The following is a 21,558-nucleotide window of genomic DNA, read 5'->3' on the forward strand; positions in this document are numbered from 1 at the left end:
TGTGACAACTGTTTAATTTTGAATCAAGCAACTTCTGTGTACAACAAAATCTTGCAGAATTTTATATTGATTTCCAGTTCAGTGCTTCACTGTTAAAAGATGCTGATACTACACTAGTATATTCTGTGCCAAGACCTTCTCTAGAATATCACACATTTCTTGTAAGATGCTCATTTACAGGTACTGGTAAGACGACAGCAAGAAGAAATAAAAAACCTTTTGCATTAAATAATTTTGATCCTAATTTGCAGAGACATAATTGTTACATTTATCCCCCTTAAAACATATATCACAGTTCCAATACTTGTAAGCTTTGAGACTAAAATTGCATCCAAAAAAGCCTATTTACTGAATAAGTGCAGATCAACAAATGCTATTGTATAAAATAATATGCTACATTGATTGCTCACACAATATTAATTTGTAATCATACATAAACTATTATATACTTGTAAAAATCTCTTACTAGTACATTTTAAAAGGCTGGACTTCAAGAACAGAAAAAAGCATTCTGAAAACATTTTCAATTTCTGTAAGTTTTGGAGTTTTACATATAAAAAGTTTTTGGAATGCAAAATTAAAGGCAACTTAAAATCTGCTGACACTTCCATAAATTTTTTGAAATGTAGAAAATAACATGTGAATATGTGTATACCAAAAGAGTACAGGAATTTCAGAACAAAATTTTTAGAGATGAATTTTTCAGGAGTGACTAAGGACTCAATCTTACCTTCTGGAAACCATGCAGGGCACAGTAAAGAGCCAGGAATTAATGAAATCTGAAACTCTGGCACTGACATTTTAGTTCTCTCTCCAAAATACTCATATTAAAAACAACAAAAACAAAACAAAAAAAACCCCACAAAAACAAAAGCAAAACAACAACAACCAAAAAAACCTAAAAAACCCCCCAAAAAACCCAATAAATCAACAGAAAATGAATTATCTTATTGGATAAGTTATTTCTTCAGTACCTTCAGGGGTGATTGCACTAGGACACACATCTTTTAGCAGGTCCCCCAAAGTATGCAACTGTCCTCCTGAAGCAATTGGTCGAAATAGCTTCTGTATAAAAGGTCTCTCTGTTGTTGCCTGTTTCAATAAAAAATAATCAAACCAAACAATTTAAGGACCATGCAAATATATAGTAGTATTAGCACTTCAGACAGGTACACAATAGGACAGAACTAAATGTTGCACCAGAAGAAATATCTGGTATTTCCACATTCCCCCTGCCCCACACCTTGCATTTCATTCATATCATGAAATGCAGGGAAGTTTTTGTTTATTAACAATTACAAGTAAGCTGTCACTCCAGAAAAGCTGTGAAGATAGTTCATAGATAGTGTCATGGATACAAGAGTGTTAATTTTTTTTTTTAAAGTCCCAAATCTTCTGTTATTGGAATGCAACCTGCTTTAATAAAAACCATTTTAATATATCCTTAATTAAAAAACAAAACAAAACCAAGCAGTGAGCACAAACTTAGGAGTTCAACATATCCTTAGATATTTTGCCAAGCCAAAGCAATACTTTACCATCACAGATCAACAGGTGATTTTTTTTCTCAGTAGACTTTATATCAAAAATTTCAAACTATTTCAGCTGCAAGAACCACTACCAACTTCCAAAAAAAAGTGTTGTGCTTTGACAGGCAACCTAGAATCTTCTACCTACTTAAGGAATCAGTCATATGTAAAGAACATATATGGCCCACTTCTGCTGCAGATATGAAAAGGAATTATTTCAACTATGCATCTTTCAGTTTAAAGTCATTCCCTTTATCCAGTCATGCCCCTGTACAAAGTCCCTCCCCAGCTCTCTTGTAGGCCACCTTTAGGTACTGGAAGGTCTCCTTGGAGCATTCTCTTCTCCAGGCAGATCAAGCAGAACTCCTTATTCCCCATATGCATTAGCATAGCTTCCAGGACAATTTGCTCCATGATCTTTGTTGGGCACTAAAGTTAGACTGGCCTGTAGTTCCCCAGGTCTTCATTATTTCTCTTTTTTTAAAATGGAGTTATGTTTCAGTAGGAACTTCACTGGACTGCCACAACTTCTCAAATACGATGGATGGTGGCTTAGCCACTTCATGTGTCACTCTCCTCAAGGTGTGTGGGGGTGTCTCTCACCCAGTCCCATAGACTTGTGCACCTTCAGGTTCCTTGGGTGTTCTTGGATCTGATCTTCCAGAGTGAGCAGTTCTTTATTTTCCCAGTCACTGCCTTTTTCCCTTTTGGGACTTGGGCAGTCTGGCTGGAATATTTGCTGGTAAAGACTGAGGCAACAAAGACACTGAATACCCCCAGGTTCTGGGTGAACAGGTCTCCCCATTCCTTCTGGAGAGGGGAGACAATTTTTCTAGTCTTCCTTTATCCCTGACATTCCTATAGAAGCTCCTCTTGTTGCCTTTCATGTCCCTGGCCAAATTGAATTCGATCAGATCTTCAGGACTTATTTAAGAACTGTGGTTCTCTTAAGGTGGCTCTCTTCACTGAGTATCTGTAAAAGCAGCTCTGGGGCTGATATTGCAAAGACTGGCCAAGTTTTTTTTCCTGGTAACCTGACATCTCCACCACCTGAGGCAGAGAAGTTAAAAATCTCATATTCAACCAACTCAAATATTTTAATCTAGATCCAAATTGTTGCTGACAATTTTCTGCTAGCAGCTAACCCCCAAAAGCAGCTGATGTGCCCTGCATTGTGGATGAATGGGCTCCAGCAAATGAGACTTTCATCACATATTATCTTAATTGGAACAAGCAATACAAGCCATTACCCCTTTCAAATTTAGTTTCCTACCTCTCAAAAAGTGTCTCCCATCCTACTATGGTAATTAAAAATTAGAAACAACTGAACATCAAGAGGTATGTTATCTCCCAGTGGGGGTTTATGGGCAAAAAACAACCACACAAACAAACAAATTAAGAACAACAACACAACTGTCACCCACAGGCAGGGAGTCTTTGCCTAAGAGTTCTCTAGCTCAGAAGTAATTCCAGAGCAGTACAGTGCAGAACTGTTGACACACAACTACTTGTTACTTCTTGCTAGCAGTCTTCAAATATGGAAAAATAGTCTTATCCCAGTTTTTATGAAGATTAATCAAAAGTTGTTTCCTAGCTGCTTTAGTCACTTCCCTATGTCCTCAGGGTACCAATATGGGGATATCATCAGCAATAATGAAATATGTGAACATTTGAAAAATTATGGGAGGCACACAGCCAGCAGGATGCATCCACCTCAGCTAGATCCACACTCAAAAAATGTGGCACATTATGTTGAAGAAACATACATGCAAAACATTAAAAAAAAAGGAGAAAAAAAATGCAATCCCTCTAAGACACTGTTATAGTCAAAACAATTTTGTACCATGTTTAGTTTTTGAAAATAATTGGATATTCACAGAAGTCCTGTAATAAATCCCAAGTGTTTAACGCCTGAAGTAGAAGTGGAAATAAACAGAAATATGCAGTCAAAGGTTGTTATCATCAACAGACTTTTAAGATAAGAATTTCCCAAGTGTGTACTGCAGTTTCTCATTATTTATTAATAAATTAAGAACAATTTTTTCCCTAGCTATAATATTTTATTGCCAAGAGGGAAAAGCCAAAGTTGTACTTTAAGTCTCCCACATAGTTGCTGACTGCTGCAAACAATATCCTTAGCTGCTATCATGAAACATTATAGAAAATGAATTCAGTTTTGCATTTTAAGTGTTAAGCAACACAGATGTGGTAAAGTAAATAAAAATCACTGGTCTTCATCAATGTTAAAATGATAAAAGTAACTGCCTGTTGTTTATACAAAGACTGTGGTTCACAAATCTAATCCTACAGCCAGAGTATTACCCCAAGATGCTTACACACTTCTTCCCTCACAAGCAGCAGATGCTTTATGCATTAAAAGAATCAAAAGAAAAGTCCCATCCTACATTCCACAATATTTACAGGATAACTTTTCCAAGTGTCTTAGTCATACAGGAGCACAGATTTAGCACAACCTTGCCATCACCCTTTTTCATGTGTAATAACACAAGACCAGCTTGACTACAACTTTCTACTCCAGTATTGCCATCCCTGCAAGTCGTGGCCAGGCTGGAAGGAGCTTTGAGCAACAGGGGTTAGTGCAACAGGGCCCTGCCCGCGGCAGGTGGGTCGGACTCGATGGCCTCTGAAAGGCCCCTTCCAACTCTATTCCAAACTATTCTATGATTCTATCTACTACAAGACATGAAGAAACAGCCACCATGAATAGCTGCTTATATAATGTTGTGTTTTGTACAATATTTGCTTAATCAATCAGGAGAAAATCTAATCTAACCCATAAAGATATCACTGCATAACTGATAATGATTTTAAATAATCTACACTAGAGGTAAAGCAAATATTCATACAATATCCATCTTTTTGCCAGCTAAAATGATTATACCTTCAACAGAAAATTGGAATTTTAAAAATTATTTTACTTTGCAGTGTAGCCTCCATGTATCTGTGAGCTGCTCAAGATTCTGGATGCATTTGCAGCATACAACAGGTGAAAGTCAATCAGTAATTGCCAACCTCTGCAGAGAAAATGCCTTCAAGTACATGAGCATATGAAGACAATCACTCAGCCTAAAAATTTCAGGGCATTTTATACTGATCATATTCGCAATTTAGTATCAAATTATTTAATTTATATGAAAGCAAATAATCTCTGAATTAATATACTTTCTAGAAAGTTGGATTTAACTGCAACTGCAATTTCTCATTATTCTCCAATAGTACACAGCACCATAATCTTATGATTGCAGAACAAATGAAGATTTTACTCTTTTTAAAAGAAAGTTTAAGCGCTGACAATGATAGGAGAATGAGGATGAAAACAAATTACACCACAGTGAGAAAGATTAGAGTTACCTATTCAGGAATACTGGCATTGAGAAGAGTTATAGGTGAGGGCAAGTTTTAAGAGACCCTTTAACTCAGTGCAAAGTCTCACAGGATCACAGACAATCTAAATAGCTACATAGTATGCTAACAAATGTAACTTTCTTCCCTATCATCCTGGCAAAAAAAAAAAAAAAAGTTGTCAGCTTGCCTGGTCCTTTTCAGAATCAACATAACATCAAACACTGCATGAAATCCACAATTTAATTAGTCAGATACTTTATACAGGATGCATCTTAAAATGAAAAACATAACTCACAAACCACTGGGTTTTAATCTGGAAAAATCACAGTTACCACTATTTTCATCAAGAGGAAGGGATTTGGATTTTCTGCCTAAACACTCAGCTGCTCCTCAATATTCAAACAAATAAAAGTTACCAAACAACTCACAAAGTAAAAAAAGACGTTCTTAAAATCCCCACATGTGTATAAGCTAGGAACCTAACACAATAAAAGCTGAGACCTCCCTACATATTCCATTATATTTTCAGTAACTTGTCAAATTCAGTCTGTGCTGCTTTGTAATGAACAACTTGACATAAAAAAAAAGCTCTCAATTTCATAGAATCATTTTGTTTAAACTCACTTAAACGCAACCAAGAAGCTTGAGAAGTAACAAGAGTTTGCACAATTATGCAAGTTATTTTATATAAACAAGAAAGAACAGGACAAAATTATGCAAATATTTGCTAAAATATATTTTCCCATACATTTTAGATGTCTTCTACTTTATAGAAATGTTTTCAATTAAGAATCTCAATGCACAATTTAAAAGTGACCAACTGAAAAGCTGATGAGTTTCTGTAGTCACAGAACCATCACAACACCATGCCTGTCCAAAAGCACGATACTAAAAATCCCCATCTGAAATACTGTTCTTCCACTGGTGCTGAAATGCTGGGATTTTGCTGGAATTTCAGGATGGGTACCTTTGACTTATTTTTGCTTTATACTAGACTAGACTCATTGAGTATTTAATTGTGGAGATGTACAACAATGTTTCTGGTGGGAGTTGATGCGTTTTTATTGTTTTGTTTCTTTCCTTTTAAAAAACTTTAAAATAACTTCCATCTCTTTCATAAAGATAACTTTCAGCTCAATAAGCTAAAGTACACACAAAAATTATCTTGTTTTATCTATTTGAAATCTGTCACCTTTCAAATTTCGTTAATATTTTTCAGCTTCTATTATAAGAGGCATAAACCACAACAATGTGATATGTCTTTATCCTGTAATTATTGCTCCTCTCCTCTTCAAATTTTCCAAGTACAGAGTGCTTCTCCCAGAACACCCACTGCTTTATTCCATACCTTTGATAATTTTTCTATTTCACTTATTCTTTAAGATGTTGGGACCAGAACAACATTCCAACAAAAAAAGACTGTTTCTAGTATTTCTTTAGCCTCTGCAAAGTCCACCAAGTAGATGTCCTAGTTATGATTTTGTGTGCTTTGAATAAGGCTAGCACTGCTTTTCTTAGCATTCAAAATTTTGAACTGCTGATCTGCAATATCACATCATTGTTCAGAGAAAAAGGTACAACTCAATACAAAACAGGATTAATTTTTTTTTTAATAAAAGAAGCAAGTAATGCTTTCATATGTCCAACACATAAATAAAACCCCTAAGACGAAAAGAAGAATAGACATTCTCAACACACCTACCCAGAATTACCACAAAAATTGAGTCACTGACAGGATGTGCTGTGGGTTGCAGGACTAGCTATAATATCAACAAATGTGTTGAATCAAATTACGTGTTTTTCCTACACTACATTTTAAATGTCTTGAAAAAATTAGACATTTTAAGTTGTTATAAAAATTACAACATATATACCTGAGTTTAAACTATGGAAAAAAATTAATCCTTTCACCTGTTTTGGAGTTTGCATCAGAATTTCTACAGTTATATGTTGTAAAAAGGACTCTGGTTTCCTCATTGAGTCTTAATCATGATGGACAGGAATTTTACACTCCCTACTATTTTTAAGAGGCCTGAAACAACAATGACAAAACAAAGATTCAACGAACAGGCTACACTTTATGCATTTAATTACATTAATTCCAGTCACCTAAATTAGTAGTGCAGAAGTTTATCACTAGATTGAAGCTGAAGATGATTCTGTGAATGCATGCACATATGCTTTAATGTGGTCATGCTGGATGAGTACCTCTATAACGACACTTCTATAAAACTCCTTAGATGGGGAGGTCATCATTGTATCAACCATACTTGTCAAGGAATCACAACATCAAGTGAAGTAAAAATTCTGTTATTCTTGAAAGCACTCCTAACAGTATTACACAAACTGAAAAACATTTAGGTGGTGTTGAACATAAATGATCACTGGTTTAAAAGCAAAATGAATTACATGATGTGTTTTCTTGGTGGAAGCTTTAACAGACCTTAACAACAGCCCCCATAACATGTGGCAAGTATTATGTCAAGAATTGATGCAAGTAATAATGCTAAAATTATCTAGTATCTTAGCCAAAACTGTAGTCAAATTAAAGCCACGACCAGAATTATAAACACATCTGGAATAAGGTTAAAATTTTATGTAGTAGAGCTTATTACAGTTATGTCTAGACAATAATATTGAACCATTTTTGATCATGAATGGTTAAGGACTATTCTCCTAATCATTCATGGACAACAACTTGTGTCTTCCTTGATGCCTTTCATTAAACAGAGCATACTTATGAAGTAACTGCAGCTCTGTCCTAACTTTGTACACAACTAACAATAATTGAGCATTATAAACCTACAGAGAAATATGGCAACTATTTCAGTTAATTCTCCCTTACATTGTTGAGGGCAATTACTTGCTCATCCTTAAAAAGATTAAAGAACCATTTAAAACATCACCCTTCTCCATACTATTTAAACTGGCAGAGAATACTTCCTTACAATCTTTTAGAAAAAAATTTACATAATAGCAACAAAATTAGTAATTAGAACCATATAAAACATTGGAAAGTTAATGTCCTACCACATGTTCCAGTTATCTGAAAAAGATATGTGTAGTTAGAAAGCATCCCTTAACAAACTGATTAAAAATTTAATGGCCTGAGCACATGTGACACTTCGGAGTTGAAGATACTGCTTAAGTTTCTGTAACTTCTGTAATTCTGTGAAAATGCATCATGTTGTCTACACTGATTCTGCACTCAAAACACTTTCTGATATTCAGACAGATATTTATATACATTGATGAGACTTCCCCACCCCCAAATTTTTATTCTCTAGACTGAATAGTCCTAGTTCCCAGAGCCTTTTTTATCCTCTCATGCTAGATTCAGTAGTTCCTCAATCATCTCAGTGGTCTTTACGGTACTCTCTTCCCATAGCTCCATGTCCCTCTTGAACTGGAGAGCCCAAAACAAGATTCCAGGTGCAGTCTCACCAGTGCTGAGTGAACTGGAGGGATCATTTCCCTCAAGCTGCTGACAATTCTCATCCTGCAGCAGCCCAGGATATAATTTACTTTCCTTGTCATAGGAAGTTCCACTGCTACATGGGACCTATGACAGGGAGTCATTTGTAGGTCATTTTTAAAAAGAGTATGTATTGCCAAAAGTTCCAATTCCACACAACAAGTTGCAGAAGTACCTCAAAATAACTCAAAATAACTAGCAAGCATGGCTGAATCACATTCTGGCTGTTGCCTGATCTTTCAAATTATCTACTGAGTTGTCTTGTGCAGGGAAAGTAGCATTGTATCCTCTGAACACCTGGATTTGCATTATTTAATGTCAGGTGAATTGGAAGATCCTAGAAGCAGAAGAAAGTCAACACTTGAAGACACACAGAGCAGACAGCAGGCAACCCTCACATAGCCAGAAATAGCAGAGGCTAAATAAAAAAAAAACCAGAGAAGCAGTTTTGTTGAGCCCTGAGCTGACAAACATAGCTACAATAAAAGTATGTCCTCAAAGTACATTTCCTTCCCAGGAAAGAATTTGTATTTGTAACTGGTAAAATATCAAAATATCTGAAGAGTCAGGGATAACAAATCAATAATGCTCTTCACAGCTGCAGTGTTTTATGTGCACATGCAGACCTTAGCCCCACTTAAAAACTGAGCAACTGAATACTGACTACCTATCAAGCAAACAACTTTAGAAATGGATTTACATCTACAAAAACACTACATTGCTTGTTTAAGAGCAGTGAAGAATACAATACTTCAAAAATATCTTTTAAGCTACTTCAAACCATTAAATCCAATAATTTGCTGTGGTTTTCTACACTAATGATTAACTAACAGGAGCTCCTATAATACAGAACAGCAAAATTTCACAAAATTGTTTGCTAAGTCATATTATATTTCTAGAGTGTGGTGTCATATCCCATTTCCTCATAGGTTCGTTCCATTCCACATTCACCTGTAGAGAATTTGCTTTCAGTCTTCTGAAAATGCCAATAAAAGTCTTGGTACTTTCCAAAAACAGAACACTGTATTTTCCAATCCTCAATTCTGTGCAAAAGTTAACCTGATTTATTCACCTATTTTATTTAAAAATAAGTAAAGGTGGAATGCTGATATTGATAAGTCAAAACAGGTAAGGCTTTCATCTCTACAGAGTTCTGCATCAGCATCATAAGCTAGCTAGGCTTAGTTCTATAGGCACTGCTTATGCTGCACAGACACAGAAATAACCCTTGACACAGCCACAAGGACATTCCTCATTTCTCTGAAGAAAAAATTACATATCAGCTTTTTCCCTTTTTCTGAGGAAAGCAGCTCACCAAATTTTTTTTTCTTGCTACTATATCAGAGTACAACAGCTAATCTCTAGGGAATACAGCTCCAGGTAAGCAAAGTCCCTTTTGCCACAACATAAGAACCTGCCCACATTACACAGCATGCAATGAAAGTGGCAAATCAGTTTGTGTTGGCTACAGCAAGTGAAATGGAAAAGTAAAGTGATCAGCTTTAATGATCAGAGGCAGCAATATACCAAAGAACACTGCAATTAAATTATAAGATCTGTAACTGTACACAGACCCAACTCAACTGAATTAATGTTTCATTCATTGTCTTCATCACAGACTCTCAATGTATTGATATTCTTAAGCATAAAGATTCAAGGCTGAGGTAAAAAGTCCATTTAAAAAAAAATTGCATACATACACTAACTTTCCTAACAAATTTAGGATGATATAAATCTACAAGGTTAGCACCTTAATGAAACAGTTTAGGGAGCCACAAGGATTCAAACGTCATGGTTTAAATTCAAACTTGTAGCATGAACACTTACCCAAACTTATTCACACTCAACTCCATTATCATAAGACAATTCAAAGAAAAGACAGCAATTGAAGAGTTTTATACAATACCAATTGGTTAAAATGTTACTACCAATTTGCAATTTTGGGGTGCATAAGAGGTAAGATTAAGGTATTTTCAAATTGCCAATGGACTTTTTTTCCCCCCCCACACAAAGTGTTCATTATTCCATTGTTATTCAAGACGGACTTTGACTTAATTTAGTAACTAGTAGGATTCAACTGGTTTTTCACATACTCAAGATTCTCCTGGGACTTACTTAAGTATTGCTAGATAAAAGAGGATTAAAAAAAATACTACCCATTTTACCCCCAATATGCAGAATCCAGTATATTTTTTAAACTAGGTATAATGCAACTCAGAACCTCAAACTGTTTCTCACAAAACTACTTTATTCAAAGTAGCAAAACTACTTAATTCATTGCATGCAAGCTACATCTATACTCAACCCAGAAGAATTACTGTAGCTCCCAGTGACAGGCCTGAACTAGCTTAAAACCATCCAGCTTGGTAACAGCTCAACCACAGCTGAGAGTCAGCCCAAACCGAGGTTTATAGCTCCATCTCCTCTGCATCTCGTTCCCTGAGCACTTTGCAACTTTTACAATAGCTTTGAACTAGGCATACTGACAGTTTTACAGACAACTTGGGCATATTTCAGGAAACTTTAGTCACGTTTTGACAACAAATACAGTTTATCACCTCAGAATTGTTCTTTGAAACTCTGATTGACAGCTCCCATGCTGTACCAAGATTCTTAAAGGTACAAGGCTGAACTTGCACATGGGCTCCTGAAGTTTTTCAAGAGAGCTGCATGAGCACTCCTTAACATAGAATATGTTAAAAAAGTCGTCTTTAGCAGCACTGGTTTGAGCCAGCTCATTTCACTGTGCACTGTGATGCATAAGAGGAGCTTATGCAATTACGGAACCGCTGGTGGGTCTGTGGTGACAGTGACCTTCAGCTCAAGGTGAGAACTAGTCAAATTGCTATTACTTTCAGCACGGAACAAAACAACCCAGTTCAGAAAACGAGTATTTAAGGATCACACTGCCCCTGTGCAATATTCAATAGAAGTGTTTCTTTCTCTTCCCCACCAGTCATGAGGCACAAGGAAAAATATTAACCTAGCAAAGTTTTTAAACTTTCTTATTCATGAAGTTTTGATTGTGAAGTAACTTAAAACTGGTCAAAGTGTGCTACTGTTTCTTTAGTACTGAACCATCACTTATTAGAATAACTCAGAGTCCATTTGTTTCTCTTCAGCACAGAAATTCAGCTAAGCCCAGCTGTTACACAAATGGCATTTCACATGGTCTTCCTATTCACTCAAACTTCTTCCTTGTAAAAGGAAGTTTCTTAAGAAACAAATTGTCTATTTTCAGCAGGTCCTTTATGAAAGCGTCATTTTCAATAAATAAGAAAAAATGAAGACATTGCACACAGGTCTATTTAAGAGCATTCTACACTAGCCAACAAAATGCTGAAACTTGCTGTGTTGTGTTGCCCTCTTCAGGTCGACAGTATATTTTCCAGTTATTTCCCTTGACGAGGTATTGCATTGCAACTTCTTTCATAACATTTTTCAGATCTGAAGTTTCAAGCAGTAGCTAATTCCACCTGTATTCCACCAATGCTTGAAGCATTTTTGGTTTAATATCCTATAAAAATTAACTTTACTTTTGCCCTTCATATCTCCCTAACCTCAATACTAATCTTGAGAATTATCAAACTATCAGCCAGCATTTGAAAAGATGACTAAAAACCAACTTCAGTACTGATAAGAAAGTCTCATGACAAGAGGCTTAAAAAGCTGAATTGATTCAGCCTAGCAAAGAAAGCTCCTGATACCAGTCCGTAAGTGAATACAGGAGATCAGGAAGTCACATGACTTTAAAGTGGGGTAAGGCAAAACAGAATTTGGAAACTGAAGTCAGAAATTCAGACTTATAAATGCAATGGAGACTTTTCAACAACAACCAATTTAATAATCTACCAGCATAAAAAGGTAGATTCATTATTACTTGAAAACTCTACAGGTAGACCCAGTATCTTTCCAAACAATCTCTTTTGATCCATTTTTTAATAGTTGTCATAACATGGCCCAAATTGTGCTGTTGATTTGCATACTTGCAATGGGTTTTGCAATTGCTTATCTGAGTTCTGCCAATTAATGTGGAAACATGGATGAAACAGTCTTCAATTGCTTGGAAATGGCCATGCTTGAGCTTCTGATTCACTTATTGAGACAGATATTAATAATGTCTGAAAATATTTTATTTCCCACTCCCACTTTTAGAGGACAGGTCATGGTAAACATTTATGTTGACTTAGAAATCTCAATACAGCAGCTTTGACATAAAGAGCAAAGTGTTGAATTTAACTTGATATACTTAATATATTATTAAGTATTCTCCATACTTAATATATTATTATGTATGGAGAATTTCACTCATGTTACACAGAAAGATAAACATCCTCACAATTTGTGACTGTACAACTTAATCTCATTATGATAGGAAAACCTATTCAAAGTTAAGGCCTACTATGTAAGTATAAGCAATAAAATTATTAAGCTAATCAAAACCCTTAGAAAATGGAAGCAAAGGAAATGCTCATTCAGTACCAAATAAAGGAAAACACAAAGAATCGTAGATCATCCCTTCTTGGCATGGCAAACACAAAACAGCCTGCCTGCCTCAAGCAATTGCAAGTCTAAAAAAACTCCAGAGAACTCGGCATGAAGAGTTTTCATCCACTTCCTTTCCAATACTCTTGTAATCTTAATCTCAAAAATGAAATACAACATACAGCTTTAAACCACATATACTCAGAGGGCAGACTACAGAGAAAAGCATGATGAAGTGGGTGAGCATGACATGGGGAGAGAGCAAGAAACAAAAATGGGGAATGAGTACAAATTAAGTGCACAACAGCTGAGACTCAGAATGCTCCCACAGCAGGCAGCAGTTCATCAGAGCAGTCTCTATCAGCACGCAGAGACTCCTCTCCTGACTAATATGCCCCGTCACAGTGCCTGGAGCCAAAGACTGATGAAAACTTCCTGCCATCTATCAGCCAATTGTTCAATTAGACTGTGAAACATCAGCTGGTCTTATAAACATGGGGGGAAATTCCACAAGCCAAACTAGCTCTATTACTGGACATGAAAAGCTTGATGCTTTGAATTCAAAATATACTCAAAGCACTCGAATTCAAAAATGTACTCAAAACATTACTATTATTTTCTTTCCTGCCATTAAAGAACAAGTGCAAAAAGCACTCAATTCTATCATACTATCAGATAAAAAGGCAAAAAAGCTTTTGTGCACCTGTCAGTTGAAGACAAAGCAGCTTACACCTCTAAAGTGATGAAGTGGGGAAGTTACTTTTTGACACATTGAATTAAAAGTATCACAAAGATATAACACTATTTTTAAAACTGTCTCTGGTAGAAAAAGTTTCCACCTATATCAAAGGTTTATCTGGTTCAAGTTCCATACGACACAGCTAACAGAATATGACAGACAGTTGGCAGTAAAATCACCAAGATTTGATCCTTAGTGATTCTCAACCTTTTTTTACATTATCTACTGTAGATTCCAAGATTCTGCTCCAATCTTAGCTGCTATACTTAAAAGAAGAGGTGCTGGACAAGGGTTTTTAAAATTACCTGTGGTTAGTTTAGATCTGACTTACCCAAGTATGATGTTCGTATTTTTGCCATTTCTTTCTCCCACACACTCCATCAGATTTGGTCACCACACGAGGTATGATTCATATTATTCTTTAGAAATGTATTTTAGTAGACAAACTTTACAACTGAAAGAGTTTTTGAGTTTTTAAAATAATGAATTCTTCAGTGAAAAAGATCTATCAAATCACTTTATTGAATGCATTTTTTCTGCAGCAACTTTGCCAATTCACATTTAATTGCAGCTAAGACTGGTTTTTCTTACTTGGTATCATAATCTAGTACAATTTTTTGAAGGAAAATAAATGTATCCACCTCCTACTGCCAAAAAGAAAAAAAGTTCCCTTCAAAGAATTTCCTTCTAATAATTTGGCATAATAAAAGGTATGGAGAATACAAGGAGGAACTCTTCCCATTGAAGGCAATGCCTCATCATTTCCTGCCATCCACTTGTGTATCTTTAAGTACCTACAAGAACACTGTGTGAAGACACACAGGGAATAAATATCCACAGCAACATAAACTCAGGTTAAATCAGCTGTTTTTGTTGAGATATACCAGCAACCAATTAGAATGCCAAGAAGTCTCCTACCAGCATTAATGGAAATTAAATGCATTCAGGGTAGGGGTTAGATACATCTGACAAACACTTTAGAATCAGTTATTTTTCCATATGCAAGTTTGTCACTAACTCTTTGTTTGGAATTAAATTATAATCTCACCCTTTCTAAGGCTTTCTGAAAATTCCTTTAAACACATAGAGCAGTAATCAGTACAGACACTAACAAACCAAATAAAAAAGCTAGAGACACCTGTGCCCACATTTTCAAAAAGACTGGAAATATTTCGAAATGCTAAGAGCAGCATTACTGAAAATAATACATATCAACCTTCTCAAAGGTTGTCTCAGTATCATCTTTATTTGTGTTTGGTCTTCAATTTTTAGTTAGATATTTTGGGTTTAAACTATAGCAAGTAAGGGTTTCCAATTCAAAAGGTAATGGGAATCAAGATAAGTACTACTGGTTCAAGGGATAGATGTTATTGATTTATTGATTTTTAAAAAGCTTTATTAGTTTGAAATCATGTGGTATCATAAAAATCTTCCCTCATGTCCTAAAGATCTGCAACCTATTCAGAGAGCAAAACCTCTTTTTTGCAAACCCATTTACGCGATTTCTATAAAAAGACTTTTAAAAAACCTCACACCTATCAGAGAACAAGCAAATAACTTAGTCACCAACCAAACAAATGCTGTGACTACTACGTTTCCTGATACATACTTTTTTAATTCTAATACAAACCTTGCCATCTGCTGTGATCACTGACAAAATAACTGACTTCCGTTCTCAATCTAAGGTTTCATTATGACAGTAAATGTCTTACATCTAATATTAAAAGTTACTCCAGTCCCACTGCAAGACTGTACAGGCTTCTATGGTCATTATAACCTGTTACAGAGGTATCAGAATATTCAGTTCTATGAATAAAGGACTTCATTTTCATAGCTATTGGTGCAAAACTTAAATATAAATACATTTAAACATTGCAACAGAGCACAACAGTTTCATTTACAGAGAGGCTACACGAATTTTTGTATAATATGTATTTCCAAACTTCATTGTGACCTTAGTGCTATAAAAACTAAGGAGATGTCCTTAGGATAAGAAAAAGTTGTAAGGATTCCAAGGAATGTGTCTCCAAACAAAACACTGAGAAAAATAAAGTGCTGGTGTATTAAAACAGGAAAAACCCCACATTAAAAGCTAGTTTTGGGACAGCTAGAAGACAAAAGTAACAACTAGATGCAAAACCTATGCCACTACTTCCACCTTAAAATGCCTACAAGAAAAAAAGCCTATACAGTGGTTGAGGGAAGAGTGTTGCTCCTAGAATGTTTGACTTAGAACTTTCACAGGGCATTTTGTATCTAAAGCATTCTTCATAGTTAGTAGCTATTTTAATAACCAGAATTAGGCTGTTGGACTTTTTTTAAAAAAGAACAGAATTTACAACAGCTGTAGCACATTCACAAGTATTACACACTTGCAACATAATAAATGTTAATTACCTATTAGAATAAGCATAGTCTACTTTGTCTGCTAATGCATACAACTCAAGGGTCCAGCAAAAATGAGCATGCAAAGTTTTGCCATAATGCTAGAAAAGGAAACATAATTCTGAAAACAGATTACAATATTGACACCTCAGGATATGAGTTTGATTTTATTTTATTGTCCTCCTACCTGATAAATTCTAAATGGGATGTATCGAAATCCATTATCTTCTGGAGGATACTCCATGAGTTTTCGATTTATTGCCCAAAACTGCTCAAATTTATCTGTGAAGGTAAAATTGTCAATATTAATAACATTTTACCTAAAGAGGTAAATGAGACACAACTGAAACATCATGCAAGCTTTTCTTACAGAAGTTTAACCTGTATGAATTAATTTTTCCCACATTTCTCTTCCCTATTTAGCCTGAAGCCAAAGGTAGGTCATCTGCATTCGCCTATGAAAACAGTGATGTGGTGATTTATTGAACTGAAAGAGAAAGCAACTTTAACTCATATCTTATCTCCCACTGTTAAGGAAATACTGGGCTATAAATTATGGATTTCATTACCTCAATTAACAGTGCCTGTTTCTCCACTCCCTGCTGTTACTGGTCCATACTGTCTCACAGTCTACTAAAAACATCTAAGTGTTCTTAGCTATAACTGAACAATGGGTGTAAAGCATACAGAAACTAAAGCAAGATAAATACTTCTTGAGTGGTTTACATTTGGATATGTAGATCTTAAAATAATCTGCAGCAATGCTTGATACAATCAGAAAACATACTGCCTGATTCATGATACAACCTGAAAATAAAAGTTTATGCTTGTAACACATTTTTGTTATTATCCAAGTAAGTAGGGTAAATAGCCTGCACACCACTTCATGTTGCTCAGACACTAGAAGAATGGAATAGTTTATTACATTTAAAATGTACTAATGACAGCATAGGTTTAAGAGTAATAAAGGCTTTTATACATGCAAATCAATTATTCAAATGAAGCAAATAACTAGCACCAAAAGTGATAGAAAGAAATACAAAGAGCTAAGATGAATAAAGCTGGTGCTAGCCTTACTGAAGAAGGCAGCTTTAGAAGAGGAAGAGCAAGGGACCAAATTCCTTATAGGCCCTAACTTGCCCAAAACACCAAATACAGCAGATGTTTCCACAGAAGGAACACAGTCTCCTATTTTCTCTCCTCGGTACAATGTTCAGCCAAGTCTCAAGAACCTGGGCTCTTGCAGAATACACCCATTACAAAATTCAGGCCCAGTGAAACAAGGTAAAATTCAGAAAGGTATTCACAGGGAAAAGGTTCTTCCTGCTTCCAAAAGTGCTGATTACACTTAAAGCAATTGCAGAAAATGAGTTTGAGATTTGCTTCACTCCAGCATACAGCACAGACGCCTGGTCAGGCACAGGTTAGCATATACTTCAGGATTTATAATACATTGCTTTTCCTGACTGAATGCAAAACAAGGCAGGAATTTCCAAGAAACTGGGAACAAACTCCTGCCAGGTATACTGTAGCAGCATTTCCTGATACTTATCTGAGAAAGTACTTCCACACCCTTGTTTCCTGATTAGCAGCAAGTGCCTCTTGACAGGCACTTCCCTGAGCCACAGTCAGCACTACCAGGCAGGCACCTGCCTGGCATGAGGAGCTGCCTGGATGCAGGGTGTCACCCCATCATCCACTGGGCTGGGAGTGACAGTGATAACCCTGGAGCAGACTGTAATCAAACAATCCCACATTTGGGAATCCCAGTCTACAGAGTCAGAGGTTTAGTCTTAAATGTCCAGCACAAAGGAAGACTGACTGCCTCCTCCTCAGGAACTCTTTCAGAGGTAAGGTGAAGATTTAGCATGCTTCCTTTTTCCTTGCAGGCAGCACTCAGAGTGACTTGTAGCTTTCACTACAGATGTGTGAACAGGCATTCCACAGCAGGCATTGATAGATTTATACTTCAATTACCACTTCTAACTCACTTGAGAAAACTGTTATGGTGATACACAAAACAAAACAATTCAGACCTACTTAAGCTAGTGAGCTTCAGCAGACTTAAATAAGGAATCTCCATATCTAGAGACATCCTACTTGAACAGAAATAAAGCAAACATTAACTTGATTTACTTGTTTATTACTCATATTAGTGTAATTAAAAATGCGGGTGAATAGTTTACTGTTCTCAAAATTCACCAGAAATGAGCATCACATCTTATGGATCAGAAGAAACAGAAATCATGAACAACTAAAAGTCTTATGTCAGAAGATTAAGCATATTAACCCTATTAAGCCTTGTGGCATGCAAATATGGCAAACAAGAAAGGCTCTGGATGACAAAAGTTAAACAGTAGTAATGTGCAGTTAACTCACTTCTGTTCTTCATTCCCACTTCCTCACCTCCCACAAAACATGCCGGAAACCAGGTAATCTTATTTAAGGCAGTAAAAAATTTATACCCCTCAGATTATTCTCTGAACACTCAGGCAGTGTTTAAGAAAATCTATTGCTCAAAGTTCTAATAGTTTCTGTGGTTTCAAATATAACAGCGATAAATCTGCAACAAATGAATTATGAACTTGTTGCATTTTGTAATCAAGCATGTTCTGTCAATCCACCTGATATCCCAGGAATTTTAGCTAGACATAATGGAGTCAGATATCTTAAGATCTCCACTGTGAACAGCACTGTCTGAAGACCTCTAAACAAATTGCTCCTCACAACCTTATACTGCTGTCCTCCAAACATCTTTCCAGGGATACAGTATTTTCACCACAGGAAACAGACTTGGGTGTAAGAAAACTAACACAAATTTTTAAAGCAAGCAGGAGAAAAAAAAGTTATCCAGTTTGCATACTGATATATATGACCTGGCAAGAGCTTTTATCAGTAGAGCATTGGCTTAGTGCCAGAATCCTAAAGCTCCAAAAGTACAAAATCCAAAAGTGACTGCTTTCCAAAGAATCCTTAAGACTAAAAGCTTAAATAAACAAAACTACTGACAAATATCCACCCCAATCTCCTTAAAAACCTAAGTTAAGGATTCTTCCTTCTCTCATTTTTATGTATCAGTACCCCCAATTTTTGCCAAGTCTCAAGGAAGCTATTAGTGCTACACTGAGCTAGAAGAACTAATTAGTTTATTGGCTGGACAGGACAAAGACAGAAGGTACTGGCTGGAAATTTAACAATCAAAACAAAACTGACTTTTCATCAAGCCAGTAAACAAGGAAGACTTCTCTACCTATCAGCAAAAGCACTTTACACACTTGTCTCCCTCCCTCGTAAAAAGCTTATGCAGTCTGCATGACATCTAAACCACCATAACAGTCAAATCTGATTCCTTTTGTTTTTCACGGCTTGCTTGAAGTGTTAAGAGTTTCTGTATTAGCAAAAAAAGTACTTGCAAAAGGCAAATGTCCCTATCTGAATAACAATATTTAAAGTAATGACAGTAAGATTTGAATAGAAGTGAGATTAGTGGCATTATAGAAGTTCAATATGACTCCACTAATCATATTTCTTAAACAAGCAATGATGATTCTACAAAAATTTGCCAAAAATGAAATATAAAAACGTTTCTATGTATTTTATGTCAAAGATCAGAAAGTTAATGACCATATAATTGAGAAATGTATCAGCCAAGTTGCTAATATTTGTAACTATTTATTACTTAGAAATGCAGTCACTGAATGCCCAAAAGACAACATCAGCTTTCAGTACTACAGAGACACATACAGAATCTATGAGTTGGCAAAACTACAAAGAATTAATGTCACCCATGACAATAATCTCAGTACACAAACTCATTAAGCAACAAAGCAAACTCAAATTTACAAATACAGTATGCCACATTATGCAGGCAGGGTCCAGAAACCTACCAGGAACATTATTCATGTCTTTAAAGTACCCATTAAAACTGCTGAAAAAATTACTGACACAGGGCAACACTGGGAATTGTTGTTTTCTCCATTAAACCAGACTGGAGATCTATGGAAACCCAGGGCACCGGGAATATTTCTCTGTCTGCTCTGGGGTCTCCTGACCCCCAGGGGAGCACTGACTTTGACCCTCATTCATGGACAAAGTTTCCTAGACTTCAAGTGTGAAATAGATTATAGAGAGTAGTGCACGTGTATCACTTGGTGAGAAATTTAGGTTTTGGGATTTTTAGTATGTTGTGGATGGAAGCAAGATAGAAGGCACAGGGTGATGTCCTGAGTTTCTTCTTCATGCTTCTTCTTCCTTCTTCATGGGTTTGGGTGGAATTTTGTAATTGGGCAGAAAGGTCTGCATTGTGGGCTCTTTGGGATCAGTTACTGGGTTAAAAAGGAAAATAATCTAGGTGTCAGTTCTTAATTGGATAGTTTAGTCTTAAAAGACCTTGTAACAAGAGATTGTTAGCCATTTTGTGCTTTGCTAATGAAAAGCTGCCAAACTCACAGTAGTGAGACTGTTTCACTGATGAGAAATAATAAACACCTGAGTCCAAACATGAAATACCGTCTCAAGTGCCTTCAATCCAGACCCAGAGAAACCCATAGAGATCCTTTAATAGTCATTGAAATTAATCCAAACTTACACGTTGTTATGTTAAAAAGTTCTTGGTAACGCCATCATACTTTGTTAGTAATAGACAGCAATTGCTGAACCTCTTACTCTTGAGCAGTGTTAACTAAGGATTAATTCAAGCTAAGGGCTAAAAGGCTAAGGTCCCATTTGCCCCTGAGTCTCAGCCTGAAATGGTCTTCAGGCAACCAGAAAAATTAGTTTCACTCATACTAGCCTCTTACAGTCATTTTCTGAAACTCAAGTGCTGTCACGCTTCAAACAACTTGAAATTTCACATGGATCTTGAAGTTAGAAACCTCCCGTGTACCCACAGGAGGCTAGAACAGGATGGATTACCGAGAGGGCAAAGGGCACTGCATAAGTGCTTGCCATCAACATGTGCATTTCACTACCACATAGCTTTAAATCTGCATGCACAATCAACCTGGGCAATTACCACCGAATGGAAAAATACATCTACAAATATCTTGCAATGAAAAGCCTTGGTAAAAGCATACAGACAATTAAAATGAAGTTCCCACTGCAGTGTAGTAGGTAAAAGAACTAAAAAACTCCACCCTAATCTTTAACCTTATCAACAAAGATATCATAAGAGTAAGGAACTATTTTGTTTCTGTATTTGATAGGGATGCAGCTATCAGAGATTATCAGACTCTAGGATGGGACATATTTCAAGAAGGCTGATGAGAGGGTTTATAAAACAGAAATAAATAATACAAAAACAACTGAAATATTTGAAATTCAGAAAGGAAATACTCATTCATGGCTCTTATATTTCAGCATCTTTTTAGAAATTCAAAGAAGTGAACAAATTAGTGTAGCCCTCAGGGTAGCACATATGAACAATTTTGTCTGGACTATTCATGGTTTCTCCTTAAAGGTATTTATTGGAATAAATTAAACAGAAAGCTTGAAATTAAATTGTATCTGTAGCTCTATGCAAGCAACACCAACTCACAGCCTGCACACAACTACGTTCAATACTAAAGTTTAAAAAACAC

At 36.0% G+C, this 21,558-nt stretch overlaps 1 protein-coding gene across 2 annotated transcripts in view; it reads right to left on the reverse strand.

Annotated features, from left to right (window-relative positions):
• Positions 1–21,558, reverse strand: part of ATG5 (autophagy related 5) — a 73,136-nt gene that overhangs the window by 25,531 nt on the left and 26,047 nt on the right. For both annotated transcript variants that reach the window (XR_010358560.1, XM_064412833.1), the window contains exons 6-7: positions 16,167–16,261; positions 975–1,092 (exon numbers count right to left, since the gene is read on the reverse strand). Coding sequence is in view for 1 of the 2 variants with exons in the window: in XM_064412833.1 (XP_064268903.1) it covers positions 975–1,092; positions 16,167–16,261 (213 nt within the window). In the remaining variant the exon portion in view is untranslated. The remainder of the gene's footprint in view (positions 1–974; positions 1,093–16,166; positions 16,262–21,558) is intronic.

The sequence above is a fragment of the Passer domesticus genome, chromosome 3, assembly GCF_036417665.1.
Source record: "Passer domesticus isolate bPasDom1 chromosome 3, bPasDom1.hap1, whole genome shotgun sequence".
Taxonomy (NCBI): Eukaryota; Metazoa; Chordata; class Aves; order Passeriformes; family Passeridae; genus Passer; species Passer domesticus.